This window comes from Lemur catta, chromosome 12 (genome assembly GCF_020740605.2).
Source record: "Lemur catta isolate mLemCat1 chromosome 12, mLemCat1.pri, whole genome shotgun sequence".
In the NCBI taxonomy this organism is placed as follows: Eukaryota; Metazoa; Chordata; class Mammalia; order Primates; family Lemuridae; genus Lemur; species Lemur catta.
The window spans coordinates 6,571,624-6,588,880 of record NC_059139.1 but is presented as its reverse complement, the minus strand read 5'-3'; the positions used below and the strand labels follow the sequence as shown (position 1 = coordinate 6,588,880).

Below are 17,257 nucleotides of genomic sequence, written 5' to 3'. Positions count from 1 at the left end.
TAAATAGAAATGCACTTGACTGCAAGAAAAAAAATCATAGAAAAAATTCTGAACCTAGAAAGAAAGAAAATTTAGAAACAGTCTCTGAAGCAAAAGGATCTCTTTACTCAGGGTACTCAGAAGGGAAAAAAAACATGCAGTTCATTCCTTTTCCTCTGGGACATATAGTCAACTATGTAAAATGGATTTCATCAGTTTTACTCTATCAAAGTGTCCATCTAAAAGTAGAAGAGACAACCCTAGTGAAGCTATGACTTTCTGATCTTGTAGTGGAGGCAGAGAAGTGGGCAGTATCTTGCCCGTGGCATAAGATGAGGGGCTTTGCTCTTCCCAGTGAAGACGGTACACAATTCAAGTTGGGGAGACAGGGAGGAGGGGTGTGTCCTCTGCAACTATACTTTCAAACTTAAAGGAGAGGGGTCACAATCACATTTAACTTGAGTTAACTATTTTTCTTATCTAATTATTTTATTAAAACTATCTGGATTATCTACCTATGCCGACTAATAATGTACATTTCTGTAAAGTGATCTTGCAACAAAGCAAAAACAAACAAACCAAAAAAACTAGGCTACAACTAACATTCACTTTATTCAATTTTGTTCTCTCAAGTTAGAAGGCAACAAACAACCACATAAAAAAGGGAGCACTTTAGAATATATACACATAAAATCAGTCTAGGTATCTAAGGGGTTTGTTTAATAGAAAACTGACATCCCAAATAACTAAATGTTCTATTTAGCTTCTACAACACTTATTCCTAGGCCTTAGTCATTACATTTTCATTTAAGGTACTATGTTAACTTTCATGACTACAAAATGAGGCACTCATACAAAATAGACAGGAATGAAAACATATACACTGTCTTATCTTTATGTTATATTAACGCCAAAGATATTATTAGGGATTATTTGAAAGAAGCCCTTACTCATGATGGCTATTTAAAAAAATGACAGGGCAGTAATACACCAAAAAGAAAACATCTGATTGAGGTGGCAAATTAAATAGATAAACAGACAGCTAAACCAAGGAAGTTAGAGAATCTCCACAAATGAGGCTTTTAATAATACTTTAGTAGTAAGACATTTTAGTTTTGTTTTTTCTTGATGACTGAATAATTAACATTCTAAAGGAGTATTTTAAACATAACCTTTTAATTTTACAATGTAAAAAACTTTTCACAGTTAAGTAGAGAGCTTATTCAATCCTAAAAATGAAAATAAGTAACTAACTTGCAAAGTTTTAAAAAGTGCCAGTGTTCTTATAATGGCACCACATTCTGTGTGTGTGCACAAGTGCACGCATGCACGCATGTGTGCAAACACAGTACAATCTACACTGTACTGCAACATCTACAATGTCCAGTGTTTCTTTTTTGTTTTAAAAAGTCATCATCAATTCAATCTAAATCCAAGAATTACACTTTAATAGCATTTTGCCAATACAGAAATGACACATCTGGGATCAAATAATTTGAGGGAAAATTGTTCTCTATTACTTGAATAAGGGAAAGAAAAAACACAAGAATCCACAGTAATAACAGTTATATTAAACGCTGAAATAAAAATTACTTTTAGTTTACATCTGGAATTGAGATGTCCCATCTCCATCGTTTCTCCAGAGAACTAACAGGAAAAAAAATCACCTAAAAATGTGGAGCTTTTTTAAGGCTACCTACACACAAACTTCACATTGGCATTTTTCTTCAGTTTTCATCTCAACTATTACACTTAATAGTTTAAAAATCAAACATAATTTGCTAATAATGAACAACTGCACATTTCATACTATGACCATTTGATAACTGGTCACATAAAACTAACCCCAAATGGTGATTTGTCTTCAATTTATAAACAATAAAAACAAAGCAAAAGGTCTTCTTTCCTAATAAACTTCCTTGAAGATTGTTTTACCCAAATGTTAAATGAAGCAAAACTACACTATGATTTTTTTTTTAAGTCTTTGTGAAGAAGGGCAGCAATACTAGCACTTTCTGAACTACAGGTTGTAAATATTTAAAAGACTATCGGTTAGTAATAAAACCTGGATGCTACCCAAACAAATATGCCAGAAAATGCTTTCCTTATGAAAGTATTTATCTTATTGAAAATGATAGGACAAAGTTCAACTGAAAAACTAGGGGAGAATTCTTAAGACAATATAAATTATCTGCCAGTGAAATGGAGGGCAATTTTTTGGCCATTCATATTGGTTTTTTTTTTTTTACAAAACATCTGATAAGATTCATAAAATTCTGTAAGATTAAGAGTTTTTAACCTTTTGTAGTATCTGCCTAGATCCCTTTCTGTTAAAACAGATGTGTTCCAATGACTTTTTATCAAGATCTACAAATTCTTTGAAAAATTAAAAGAAACCTAAATTAATACAAATATTATGTTCAATTCAATATTTTTCCTTCTAAAGAGAATAATGTATATAGATACAGACCATGACAGATGGCATTACATTTTAAAATGCTCCTAATTTTTTACAGTAGGACTAAATTTCTGAGTAGAGGTAGGGCTAGCAAAGACCTTACTTCAAATACAGGAGAAAGGGCTACTACAAAGTGCCAAATAGTGTAACACTGAATCCTATGTCAAGCATTTTTTTTGATACTGATGTTTTCTAAAATATATTTTAAAGTAATTGTTTGGTACTTAGGGAAAAAATGTTGACATATAAAACTACCAGAACATGTTGCTCTTGATTTTGGTAGCTTACGTTTGGCCAACTTTCATATGTTAAAAATCCTCAGATTTTAGTCTATGGATTTTAATACTATGTGAAAATTCTTTTATAGTTTCTAAAGACCTATATTGTACACTTTCTATGAGAACTTCTGAATTATCATTCAAAAACAAACACTACCCTTACCATATACCATTACCATTAAATACTGGGATCATGTGCCCAACCATTCTACTTCTCTAAACTTCTAACTTGAAGCTTTGGTTATAAGGGAAAACCAAGTTTGTAAGCGTTCAGTTCTCTGAGATTTTACAGCACGTTTCCAATGAAATACATTCCTATGTTAAAAGGCTAGCTCAGCCAGCTTCCTTCTGGACAAATAAAATCGAGTTTGTTTTATTTGTAGTTTTATCCTGTAAACAAAAAGCTTTGGGAACTTTGGGATTTACTGGTGAAAAAGTAGGAGAAATGTACTCCCTGATGCTCACCCAGTGATGCACTAGCTAGCAAGACTAGATGTTCTAGCCAGTCTTCTCTAATGCTGTCAAAATAAAACCACAACCACATCTACACTTCACAAGCATCTCACAAAATGTCCTAAGTCTGGTAAGATGTAGTATGGTTGGTGATGTTATTCTGAAAGATTTGTAATCTTGCATGACTTTTGGCCACTGCTACCAAAAAGAAAGAGATAGCTGTGTTGGGGGGTGGGAGGTGGGGAGACCAATGAAAATCTTCATTTGGACTTTTTCATTTTTTTCTAAGTATAGACATGCCCCTAACAAGCACAGGAACCCAACTCCCAATGACTGCTAAGAATATTAAATTATCAAAATTAAAAATAATTTCCTCACCTAGCACAAGATACTATACAATATTACAAACACAGACACATGAAAAAAACCAGGCAGTAGAAAATGTACAACAGCTTTGGTGTTATACAAAATAACTTCCAAAAACAACTGACAGTGAAGCACAAAGTTCATGTTTTCTTACCACAGACACTCCACTGCTGATTTCTACTTGTTTCCTTTTATGTTCTTGGTAAGGTCTGAATAGCCAAGAAAGAGTGTATAGTTTCCTTAGTGAGAACTGCGCGAACATTGTGAACTGCACTCCACAAGACATCACTGCAAAGTCTTGCCTGTGCACTACTGCTCTGTGGCATATTTCCTGTCGAGATCACAGCAGGTCCAAAATAAAGTGACAACTAGATTTAATAAATTAATATACATTTTGTTTAAAGATGTACAATGCACATTCTGTTTAATCCAGATTTTAGGGCATCAAGGAACTTCTATTTACACATATACAGATCTCAGACAGCAGTGATGTCAGAAGAGGCAAGAAGAGCAGCAGAGCCTCACACCGCCGCTCTCTTAATGCCAAGAACACAAGTCAAATACATTTAACTTAAAAACGCTGAGAGATCACTGGGAAAATCTCCAAAGAGACAAGTCCACAAAAAAGGACACGTAAAGGCAAGGGGAAGGTCAAGGAGTTGAGATAACCACTTTATTCTTGGGACGACTGTGGAGGTGGTGGTGACGTGCCTTGTTTGCCAGATTTCCGTTCATAGTTCACGAGGCGTTGGCCCACAAGGTATCTAGGTTGTAAAAATGGAGTGGTTATTCTATTGTATGGTATTACACAGTAAAATATTCTTTCTAAAAACAGTGATATATATTTTTTAATGCAAATCAGATCACCTACGCCTACTTAAAATCCCCAATGGTTAGGCAGGTCGAAGGGGAGTCTAAAATGAACACCTGCAAAAGGCACAGAGGCAGGCACTTCCTAGCTGGGTGTGGGTCTGTGGAAAGACGAGCGCAGCAAAGGCTAGAAGGCTTCCAACGCTGTGCAATGAAGCACATGCTTCAGTTGATGGGTTAGGGGTTCTCATGAACTTAGAAACTCAGGAAGTTGGTGGGGAGCGTACAGTAAACTTATGCAGTAGCTTTTTACCTGTTAAGGTTCAGGTTTTATAAAACAGCTTAGTGAACAGATCTGAGGAGATGGACTAAAAACATAATCAACCAAAAAGCTGGGTAGGGATGAAAGTAGGACCCGAAAAGCTCTAGTTCTTAAAAAAAAAAAAAAGGAGAAATCAATAGACAGATTTCAGTGCGATAAAAGGGGAGATGGTGCGGCAGTTGGCCACAGGAAGTAGGGGGCTATGTCCAAAAGCAGAACAATGAATGTTCCTAACTTCTGTATGTGATCAAAGACAGAAGGTGATGGCAAAGGGTGTGGGGCTGTAGGAACAAGGTAGAAGTTACTGTGGCTGGAGTGACAAGGCTAGAGATCCTCCACAAGGAGAGGACATCTACCAGGACAGGGGAGGACATTCCCATCATAGGGGAAGGCAGGAGCTGCAAAGGAGAGGGCTCACTGAGGATCTGCCTTGCTCAGTGTGAGCAGATGGCCTGGAGGCCGACCCCCGGAGGACAGAGGGTGATAACGCTGGATGGCAACGAGCTACAGGGGGCTGGGCACCCATTTGGAGGCAGCAGTACACATCAAGGAGAGTGCCCAGTAACAGCTGGCACATCTGATCAGACTGAGGGAGAGTGAAGCCTGCATGGCAAGTGGAGGGAGTGAGGGACCTCGGTTTACTCAACAGTGAAACAATACCAACAGTGTTACATGATCGTTGTAAGGCAGAGAGAGCACATGGAGCCCTGTTGACAAAGGGCTCAGTGTGGTAACTCTTACTTTTCACCATGACTCTCTCCACTCTGACTTTCACCTATCACGCTTCTATCAAGGCACACAAGCCTAAGGATATATTGTGGCAGTTTATGTCCAATAGCTCAATATAGTCACTTTGTAAAAAGTGCACTAATCCTATTGCCTCTTTACCCATATTTCACTGTTTAATCTCTTTTCTTTTGTCTTAACAATTCTTTTCTAAAAGTTAACAATTCCTTACTGTACTGTTCCCCAACCAGTGTTTTTTTTAACTGTAAGGATTTTATAAATGTTTTAAACAATGACAACTGAGCAATCTCTAACAAAATACACAAAGCACTACCTGACACAAAGTTATCACTAAAATATCAATGTGCCAAGAATGTGGTCAGCACTGTGGCAATGAGAAAGCAAGTGAACAAAAAGCACAGAGAAAAGTGATGTTAATTAATTTGCCCAAATCCAAAAACAAACTCAGTGGCAGACAAAACAGGCTCTGAACCCAACTCCCTCTCACCCTTCCACGTTCTCACACTCCAAGCCCCCTCCCAACCCTCTCCCCCATCCATCTCTCTCTCTCCTCTCTCTCTCTCTCTCTCTCTCTCTCCACCACCTACAGATCAAACACTGTGCTAGTATATGTGCAACAGGAGACAAGATATGCCTTCCCTAGAATCTATAGTTCAATAGTTTTCTGCATGAAAGCATAAACAAAGAAAGAGAAGAGAGTACAATGGGCTGCAGTGAAAAGCAGAAAATAGAGAATGACAAATGCTAAGAGGCAGATGGGAATGGACTGGGTGTGTGGGCGTGAAGAAAGGCAGGTGTCAATCCTGAAGAAGGAAGCAGACAGAAAGCTCCCGAGGGCATGTCTTGTTTGTCATTCTGTCTGCAGTACTTACTCTTCTGCCAAAACAAGTTAAGTGATAAAAACTGACTCTCATCACTGAAGATACCCCTTCCCCTTCTTCCCTTTGTATTCTGACTGCCCAACTGTACCTGTATATATTATTGTTAGTAAATGCTTTGGAGAAGCTTTTCACACTTTGAATTTCATTCTTAAAGATACTCTTAGAGCCCTCAGGTAAATAAAGTGACCATGTAATAATCTGTTGTACAAAGTGGGGCACGCACAAGTAACAGTGTTAATGATGCCACACAGGCAGCAGCTGTAAACTGGGATAGCTAGCTATAAACTCACTCTCTCTGCTAGACACATCAAAGCAGAGGATTAGGCCTTCCATTAGGACATGGAAGGTCAAATGTTATCCTAGGAAGGTGTTTTCTTTGGCTGGACACAATCTCTCACTGAGATCAGTGACTGAGTTTTCAGTGGTTTCCTCAAAACAGAGAGCCCCAAGACACTTTTGCAGTAACTTTAGAATCTCTGTGTGGAATGGTCAGAGTAAGCTGGTGGTCCATGGTTAGTAGAGGGGCTTTTGCAGACACTGCCAGTTTCTAATGTAGACTTATTTTTACCTAAAACTGTTTAATATATCATCAAACAAAAAATTTTGAAAACAGACTGAAAAACTATTTGGAATGGGCATCTTCCTCCCCAAACTAGTTTCTCCCAGTCTTTTCCAGCTCCATAAATGACAACTCCATATTCCTCATTGCTCCGGCCAACTGAGTCCTTGATTCTACTCTCCTTCACATCTTATGCCGAATCTGTCAGGGAGAATCAGAGCACTTTCCCTCCCATGATGTATCACGTTAGACCCCAAAATTAAGAAACGACAACACAAGAGTGGCTAGAAGAATGGAACTCTTGACTTACTTGTCATTTTTAATATGTTCATAAAGGCGCTTAAACTGGCGGACCTGGAAGGACAAGATTCCCATCAATATCACGACCATCAGTAAAAATGGATAAATCCGCCGATGGACTAAGTTTTGCATTTCCGCAGTAACACCTGTAAAACCAAAAAACGAAAACTTTAAGTGGAGTAACAGTGACAATGAAGTATGTCCTTTCCCTAGGAAGAATGGCCTGGGGTACAGTAGAGCACGCTTTCAAGATAAGCTTTCTAAGCCCCAGGTCTTACTGATTTTCTACAATCTGTGTGGGTCATGAGCCCTTTCTGACACCTACTTTTCTCCTCTGTAAAATGGGGGCTGGATTAGATGACTACAAAGGTCCTTCCCAGCTCAGTCTGGATTCTAATGCTCCACAAGCAGTGGTGTCATTTATACATTTCAACTGTTTTACCATTTAGAAACACAAACAGAAACTGTGCTTATATAATGAAAAATATGTTCCTCAAACTTTTAGAACACTCCAATATTTTTTATTCTACATTTAATTCATGAGTTTTAACTTTTCCTTCACTGGGGGAGGGGAGGAGGAGGAAGTATTTAAAATCAGAGGAAATATTTCCAAGGAAATAAAAAAATTGTAACAGTGTGCTATAGCAGAAAGAGCATGAGCTCTGGAATTGAGATTGGAGTCTGAATTTTGCTCTTAATCTTTGAAAAGCTAGATTCTGGGCAAGATTTTTGGTCTCTATGAACCTCAGTTTCCTAATATCTAAAATGGAGTTGATAAAACATATTCAAGAGCTATTTTAAGAATAAAATATAAGAATTATGTAAAGCATTTAAACAACGTAAAGCAAAGTGCTAAAAACTTTCATTAACTACTCTTTTTCCTTTCCAAGGGCTTCCCAACAGAGCTCACAATGAAATTTTTAATAATGCAAATATGAAAAGATTTTGGTTTAGAAATTCAAATAGTAATTCTTAAGTTTATATACTATTAATGGGCAGAACATAAAAAGAAAATAGGTCATTCCTACTATAGCTAAAACAGTAAAAGATATCATTCTAAAGAGTCTAAATGAATGATTAATTTTAATGACGTGTTCTTCAACTAAGCAACAGGCTTTGAAATATATTTCCTTTTTCTTCTTCTTCTTCTTTTTTTTTTTTTTTTTGAGATAGGGTCTTGCTTTGTTGCCTTGGCTAGAGTGCAGTGGCATCATCACAGCTCACTGCAACCTCCAACTCCTGGGCTCAAGTGATGCTCCTACCTCAGCCTCCTGAGTGGCTGGGACTATAGGCATGTACCACTTCACCCAGCTAATTTTTTTGTTTTGGGGGGAAAGGGAGTGCCTCACTCTTGCTCAGCCTTCAAATATATTTCTGCGTGTATACTTTAATACGGTACGCATGATACTTGGCGTAGTCACCACTAAAACCAAATAAAAGCCTTTAAGTTTCTACTCAGAAGGAACTAAAAAACAATGCAGTTTGCTTGTGGCTCCTCAGCTTAACTGTTCCCTGTGTCCCATGCCATCCTGCAGACTAATGGACACACCACTTGGCCTTCCTCTGTCAAATCTGTGCTTCATTTGCTTTCTGGCTAGTATCTTTATTCACTGAGACCAATGACATTGTTAGAAGTCAAGCCAATGGTTACCCTGAAGGATAAAGAAGGCCACTCACAAAGAGGACTTCTAAGGGGCTAGGAACATTCTACTACACACTTATATGAATATTACACTTCAATAGAAAGTTTGGTTGTGTTTTTAAGCCCCTTTCTCATGGTTAGGTAAAAAAGAATTTTTGGCAAAAGGATAAGACAAATGAAGGTGTAGAGAAAGGAGTAGGGAGATGAGGCTATGGTGTGTTTGAGAGGAGGCCATTCCATGGTTCTGTAATGGAAACTTAGAGTACATAACATGGAATGCGGCCAAACTGGAGTACAGTTCAAAGCAAGAAAATGTAAAATATTTTCTTGTAAAATATGCCAAGGAGTTGGATTGTATTAAAAGCCACAGAGGAACCAACAGAAAAAAGTTCAGAGAGGTACAGGGAGAGTCATTCTTTTGAAAGGTCATTGTGGCCACAGTGTGGAGAATGAATTATTATTAGCAGGTTCGAAGCCAGGAAACTAGATAGGAGGCTACTGAAGTTAAGCTGAGAGTCAACACCACAACAAACGTCAGGAGAAAAGGCACCAGAGAAGAGAGACCTCAGAGCCTGAGGTCAGGATCAACCGGGCTTGGAGACCACTGGGCTATGGAGAAAAGAGAGCCTAAGGCAACACAGATAGCCTTCAAGGTTTCTGACTTAAGCAATTTGTTGGATAACACTAGTCACTAAGGGAATTCAGGAGAAAAAAAAACTTTAGAGGGGAAAACTGTGCTTATACTTTTGAAAATATGCTGAGTTTAAGGTCTTGTGAGGATTCTTCAGTACACAATTAAAAAGATAATGTCTTTCAAGTTACTGACATGGCATACATTATCTCCTCTTTGGTTTTCCTTTTATGCTAAAGAATATTTTTAAAAAATTAGATATAACAATACTTTTACTTAATTTTATAAGTATATGATCACAGCACTTCTAGTCAGAAGACGGTAACTTGAAGGAAATCTGATCCTGTTTTGTAGTGCATATAAATTTCAATACTTTATCACCTGTCTAGAGAAAACACATGTACCAAAGAATTTGATGATCCTTCTAATCTTACCCATAGTCAAATCTAAAGTAGTGTTTTGAAGTCATTGTTTTAGCTAGATTTTATATTTACAAATAAAGCATCTGGAGTCAGATGGCCTTTGTTACTGGAAGCAACAAGAATGTCCCAGTATTTATAAAAGTGTTCTTTCAAGGCTCCACACCAGCATTACTCACCTAGCAAAGGAACAATGCCAGAAGCTATGACATAAGGTACACACAGAGAAAGCAAGAGCACAGAGATCACTGGAGCTGCCAGTTTACGAATGATATAATGAAGGTCAATGTTCCGGATGCCATTTGCATAAACCTGAAACATTGAAAAACAAACAATTAGAACAAAGATGCAAGACAAATTCTTCTAGATTAATAGTGCAATCTCTATTAATTAATGAACTAAATCGACCAACCCAAAAAGATTCAAATTAACTAGTTATTTTTTCCAAAGTCAAGGCAAATTCTGGGACACAAACATAAGCACAGTACTCATAAGTTTCTAAAGAAGTATATTTACCCACTAACACTTTGTAGTTAACTCTAAGTGATAAAACAAGACACTAATCTGGAATCATAACTTATACTATCCTTGCATCTGGTATATTGTATACACCAGATGACAGTCAATAGTATTAGTTGAAGACCACATAACTTGAGCTAATTTCAAATATCTTATGTAAGAATGACTTGTGTTATTAAGATTGCATTCATTTCATCTGAATGCGACCAGAAAACATCATAAACAGAAAACATGTTTCTGAAAAGCTTGTATAAATCAAATTTTAACAAACCAAAGGTATTTTATGTACAAAAACTTAGTATGAAAAAATTCTGTAGTGAATACAAAAATAAAAATCCAAGGATTTCTAGAATTTTTCATCATCTTATCCAGAAAGTTCTACTAAATAGTACTGCAGAGGAAAGACTGGACAGAAGTGGGAAAACAGGAACAGGAAATATGGATGGAGTGCAGAGAGGGATAAGACAGAAGAATGCTGTTCTTGTTTTCTTCCCCTCTTAGCCCAGTTACTGGATGCAGAGTAACTCAATCTCAACATGTCAGGATTTGAAGGACAAACAGGCTTAATCCTCCAAAGGCATGCTTCCATTCCCAAAGATACCTAGTTAACCCAAATGCCTTTTAATTAAGGAAGCAAGGCATCCCAGTGTTTCTCAACCAATCTAAACCATTTTCCTTAAAATTTAAATACACAAACACAGACCCGCCTGCACAGGAACGCACATGTATGAGAAAATAATGCATTAGAGAACAAAATGTTACAAAGACCAGTAATATTTCACAGACCCCAGCTATAAATAAACCCTTATCTCCACACACCTTTGCAAGGCCAGAGTTTCACCTGGAGACTCTAGACTAGACTGGCCCGCAGTGTGATCACACTCCCAGTGGACTTCAGAATTAGCCCACACTTTAGAGATAAATGCAAACACACAGCAATTCCCCAGCTTCCCCCACCCCACTCCTAAGAATCAAAATCTTGAGGTACAGGCACTTTCTTGTGTGCAGGCTGAGAACTACCACCTTTACTGCCCATATATCAAAGGAAGTGTGCCTTTACTGTTGCAGAACTGTACCACCTTATTTATCTGGCATTGACCTAGGGATAAGAGGGCTGTCCACAAGTACATTTTCTAGATAACTAAAGCTTAAAGACATAAGTACCAAAATCTGTTACATTGGCTATTTTGGATAGAAATTTTCCTAAAATGAATTACTATACTTTTAGTCTTATTATCAGAATACAAATGCACAATCTACCTTTTTCAAGGTTATCACCACAGCAACGAAATTATCTGATAGTTCCATAATATGATCATAGCCTTAGGTGCTTTGTAGCTAGAATATTCCTAAACAGTTCTGCTTTATTAATCCATTTTTCTCCTTGCCTTTTATTTATTCCCTCAAGCAGTAACCCTTTTCCTCCTAATCTATTATAGGCTTAGAAACATTAATACCAAGTTTCAACAGAACTCCTGTCCTGAAAAAAAGCACATATGATCATTTTGCCTCTACTATGGACAAGGTTCTAGCTACTTTAAGCTACTGGCTAATCTTCAAATAAGGGATGACTTAAGAGTGGCTGATGAAAATTTATGGTAGTGTCAACCTAAAACAAAGAAGCTAAGGCAAAATTAATATAAATACAGAGTTTATCTGGGCCAAGATTGAGGACTGCAACCGGGGAGCATAGATTCAAGTTGCCTTGAATACACACCTCCATTGGCAGCAGTTACAAGTGGATTTTTAAAGTCAAAAAAGGGAGCCATTGGGGGTACAGGGAGGGCTGATACAAAGTTGTTTGTCAGGAACTCTCACTGGTTTAGAGAAATAACATTGATTAGTGATTGGCTATACATTGTTAAGCTACAGGGTATGGGTTATGGTGGCCAATGCAGCATTATTAATTTTATAGCTACTTGTGACAATAACAAGCAGTTTTAAGAGATGAATACATAGCTCAAAGGGGGGAGGGGAGATTACAACATGATTGTGGTCTCACTTTAATGTCTCTCTGGTCCTGGTAATTAAAAAAACTTGCAATCCTCAGACAAAAGTTCTTTTCTTTTCTCAGTAGTAATGGGAGATCAGAATATGCCATCTCAAAATATGTCTCTTTGGCATTAAGGATCGTTTTGAGCTGATGGCAACTGAGAAATAACAGATGGAGGAAAGCTTTCTGCCCTCCATGTGCCTAAAAGCAGGCCATAAATTCAAAGATAAAAGGTAACCTACCACCCTCCCCCGCTCCACCAGGAAGGACCAAGGTCAACCTGATGACAGCTTAAGACCCTGAGGAGCCTGGAGATGGCACCAGAGGAATCTACAGGAACAAGCTTTACTAACCTAGCCTTTAGATCTGCCAGTTATTTGCCTTCCCTCAATGTGTCACCCCTAGAGACTCCAAGTACTTTTCCTTTGTCTTGTCACTTTCCCCAAAATTTACTATTCTTTGTTGAAGATTTTAGCTGGAATTCAAAGCTACCCCTTTGAGAATTACTCATTCTCTGGGTATCTCCTATGTAGATAGGAAATATATACTTTAATCAACTTCTGTTTTTCTCTTGGTTATCTGTCTTTTATACAGGCATCCAATTCAACTGAAAACTCATGAGGGTTGAGGAAAATTCTATTTTTCCTCCCCTACAGTGGTAAAACTGCTTTCTCTTTAAAAAGAATATATATATACACATGTTCATTAAAGAAAACATAGAAAACTCGGAAAAGTTACAAAATGAAAAATAAGCGTTCCATCAGCCAAACATAATCACAACCAATGCTCGACTGTCTTTCTCTGAAAATTGATTTTGCTTTGCTTACCTGTTCAATTACAGTTTTCAACCACCACTGAGGACCCATCAACGTTATAGCTGCAATGATTTTGGCATGCAAGACTCCAAGTGCCCAGTCCTAGGGTAATAAAAACCATTTAACACATTTCTGTTGTTTTTAACAATAAACCCAGCAAAGAGGCTGTATAATTTTCTTACATTATTTCACTTCGAATCAGAAGTTCTGTAGGATTGGTAACAATTTTACAGAAGATTAATATATATTGCAAAATTCAGGTAACATTTTTGCCAACAGTTCATGTTCAATGTTTCCATTAAAAATCATTCTTGTATCTTTTGGAAATCTGTACTATTTTCCCAAGATGATTAGCCTAGACATTAATGGAGATCTCGATAAACAAAATAAATGCCATTATTTTATTTCTTCAAACCATCCTTAGGCTGTTTTGCCGGTTTTAACTGAGCTGACTTATGACAAAGTTAAGACTGTGGAGCTAAGTTTGGCTTAAGAAACCATTCCAAAGGCTCACAGATAACTTCCAGCTTGGAGCACTTACAGTTCTCCTGCTGAACTGTTATTAGGCCCCTAATGGTACACCTGTCTCCAGCCTGCTCCCCCCCCCCAACCCTGCAGGGTAGCCAGAGTGATCGTTACTCCCTACCACAGAACCTCTAAAAATGCAAATCAGATCACAGAAATAGACTTCACTGCTTAACAACCCTAAAGTCCATGGCGCACAAAATCCTTAATAGCCTACTCTTTTTTATCTTTAAAAAAAAATACAAGTATTAAAAAAAATATAGCACATGTAACATTTAGATCAATTCTGACATAAAATGAAGAAAACTTCAGAGAAGGCTGACCACTACCTCAAATAATACCCTGATCCCTCCCAGCAATAACCACTCTAGCATCTGGTACATACTATCCACATTTCTTCCCCATGCATTTGCATCTATACATGTATGTCCCTTAGAAAATATGTAGTATTATTTTTATATGGATTTTGCTCATTTTGTTTATTCTCTTCATTGTCTACCATCTTGAGGCCAATGTTCTCTGTACTAGTTTGATTGATTAGTCCTCTATGTATCTTCTTCAAATGGGGTGAGAGGTTGATACACACTGAATTCTCGAATACCCTCAAATATCAATCATCATCCCAACAGGTGAACAGCTGAATGCTATTTTGTCTGGGTATAGGACACTTGGTTTTTCTCCCTTTTATCTCAGTTGTCTATAAATTCTTTTATATTATGGCTTTTAGTGCTACAGAAAAAAAGTCCAACGGCAATATGATTTTTTGTTTGAAGTTTGTAAGATTTCTCTTCATCCTTAAGATTCAAAAATTTTATGAAAATATACCCAAATATATGTTTTTCTCTTCAATCTCATCTCATCAATCTCAATCTCATAAAATCCAATGAGCCCTTTCAATCTACAGAATCAGATCATCCTTCAATTCAGTTAAATTTTTCTATTTTTGTTTCCCCGATGCCTCACATTTTCGCCTCTGGAAACCCCATTATGGGTATGTTAAGTCTCCTGGATATATCCTCTGAAGTGTTTGTCTTCCCTTCAGTTATCATTTCAGTTATGCTCTGTGCTTTGCATTGATCTTCCAAGGCCTCCAACCCAAGCCCAGTGGTGACTGTCCACATCTTTATTCGTCTACTGAATTTGCTTGAAATCCATCCTATACAGGCTCCACAGCAATTATGTTCTGTTTTAGTGCCGCTGCTTGTGTGTGTGTGCCCAGTAGTGTGTTCATTCTCCTCTCCGGAAGCTACAGCTCCACAGCAGCTCTGTCACTGGCATGTATTCTGACTGCTTTGCCTGAGCTTTTTGTGGCTGCTGAACCCTCCTTATATGAAGCACTTACTTTCCTCTGCAGCCCCAAGGAGACTCAGGTCTGCCTGAGATATCATAAACGGCTTCAGAAGGATCTTTTACCCCTTTCAGACCTTTGAGATAGCAAGCCAACAGTCTCCTACTGAGGAACATGGAGAAAGCCTCTCTGCTTTTCCTACATCCTTCCAGGCTTACAGGCAAGGAAGATTCAACTCACCAAAATTCCGCTTTCTCTTGGCCTTACGGGAGTCCTGAAAGCACTCAAGTGAGGTTAATGTTCACCCAAGAAGCTTCACAGATCACTAGAATTCAAACTCTCCAGTGACCCACTGCTTTGCAGTTCTTTCCCATAGGACAGGATGCACCACACTAGTTCCTCTGCTAGAATTCCAGAGCCCAGTCTCCCATAGATCTGCAGCTGCTTGCCACAGGAAAAAAAATGTAGCTTAGAGTCAGGAATGGAGAAAAGGCAAGCTGCTCTTCTTTCAAAAACTTGGGGGTTGATGCAGAACATTAAGGACACCATGCTGCACATATGTGTCTACAACTTCTGTTTTTTCCCCACTCAGAAACATGTCTACTTTCCTTTCCGGCATGTGACTGCTGACTGAGTTAGGGTATTGTCTGCCTAACTCCTCCACTGTAAAGTTTTCCCTCTGAGACTATCAAGTAATCTGTAAGGTAACACTTTGCCACCATGCAAATAATCACTTTGACACTGTGATGATACCAAAACATACCCACAAATTCTTCTCCCATCAAGTAGTACAGGGTCTACATCCCCTCCCTTGAATCTAGGCCAACCTTTGTGACTTGCCTGTACCCAGTAAAATGTAGTAAAAAGTGATGCTGTACTTTTTTCTTAAGAGATAGAAGTCTCACTCCGTCCTTCAGGCTGGAGCACAGTGGCACTATCACAGCTCACTGACGCGTCAAACTCCTAGGCTCAAGTGACCCTCCCACCTCAGCCTCTCAAGTAGCTGGGATTACCGTCGTAAGCCACAGTGTCTGGCTGCTATAAGACTTCTGACACAAGGTCATAAAAGATAATGCAGCTTCTACCTTGTTTATGGGAACACTCATTCCCTGAACTGCAATATAAGAAGCTATACTTTGAAGCTACCAAGCTGTGAAGAAGCCCAGGCACATCTAGGAGCTTTAGTTGATAGCCCCAGATGGGTACCAACCAACCATCAGTATCAACCCTCATATCATGAATGATGGTATCTCCAAACAATTTCTGCCATGGCTGTCAAATCACTCCCAGCCATGGCCCCAGATACCATGGAGCAGAGACAAACCAATATGCCTGTCTTAATTTCTGATCCACAGACTCTGGGGGCAAAATTAAAATGGTTGTCAAAGCCACTAAATTGTGGGATAACTTGTTATAAAGCAATAGTAACTGAAGACCCATCCTTTCACCTGATTGATCCAACATCCACTGACAATCCTTGCTGCATTCAATTATTTTGTTAGATACTGCAAAATAGTAATTTTCTAACTGTTTACCTCTCTACTTTTATTAGCTAGCATTATTCTGTTAAAAAAAAAATCTCTCCTTCAATTACTAATGCTATTTGACTATCCTGCAAAACAGCTCTTCTGAAAGATATATCATATGCTTAATTACAGGTGCTCCTTCACTGATGATTGGGTTACACCCTAATAAACTCATCATAAGTTGAAAATACTGTTAAGTCAAAAACGCATTTAATACACCTAACCTGCTGAACATCACAACTTAGCCTAGCCTACCTTAAACGTGTTATTAGCCTACAGTTGGGCAAAATCTTCTAACACAAATACTATACTGAAAGTGAAAAACAGAATGGTTGTGTACTCAAAAGTATAGTTTCTACTGAATACATATCACTTGCACACCACCATAAAGGTGAAAAATCATAAATTGGTAAGTCAGTTCTGTACTTCCCTTTGTTACTCATTTCTCTCATCAATTCTAGTCTATGAGCCAGACTAGAAAAGAGGCAGTTCCCCATATGCACACTCTATCTCACTTCCAGGTCTGCCTTTTGTCTCCTTCTTAGAATATATAATACTTCTTCCTTTCTTACTCACTACTCTATACTGGTTAGGTTGGCTTAGATATTATCTTCTACAGAAAACCATACCTGAACTCCCAAAGCTAGAGGAAATACCTGTCCTACAGGATGCCACAGCTCTGTGCTTCCCCTAATCACACCACAGACCACCTGTGTACCTGCGGCTTTCCCACCAGAATGTAAGCT

At 38.2% G+C, this 17,257-nt stretch overlaps 1 protein-coding gene across 1 annotated transcript in view; it reads right to left on the bottom strand.

Moving 5' to 3' along the window:
• Positions 1-572: 572 nt before the first annotated feature.
• Positions 573-17,257, bottom strand: part of MARCHF6 (membrane associated ring-CH-type finger 6) — a 75,307-nt gene continuing 58,622 nt past the window's right edge. Inside the window, exons 23-26 of the mRNA XM_045566320.1 lie at positions 13,185-13,274; positions 10,025-10,157; positions 7,164-7,299; positions 573-4,298 (exon numbers count right to left, since the gene is read on the bottom strand). Coding sequence (XP_045422276.1) covers positions 4,208-4,298; positions 7,164-7,299; positions 10,025-10,157; positions 13,185-13,274 — 450 coding nt within the window. The 3' untranslated portion in view covers positions 573-4,207. The remainder of the gene's footprint in view (positions 4,299-7,163; positions 7,300-10,024; positions 10,158-13,184; positions 13,275-17,257) is intronic.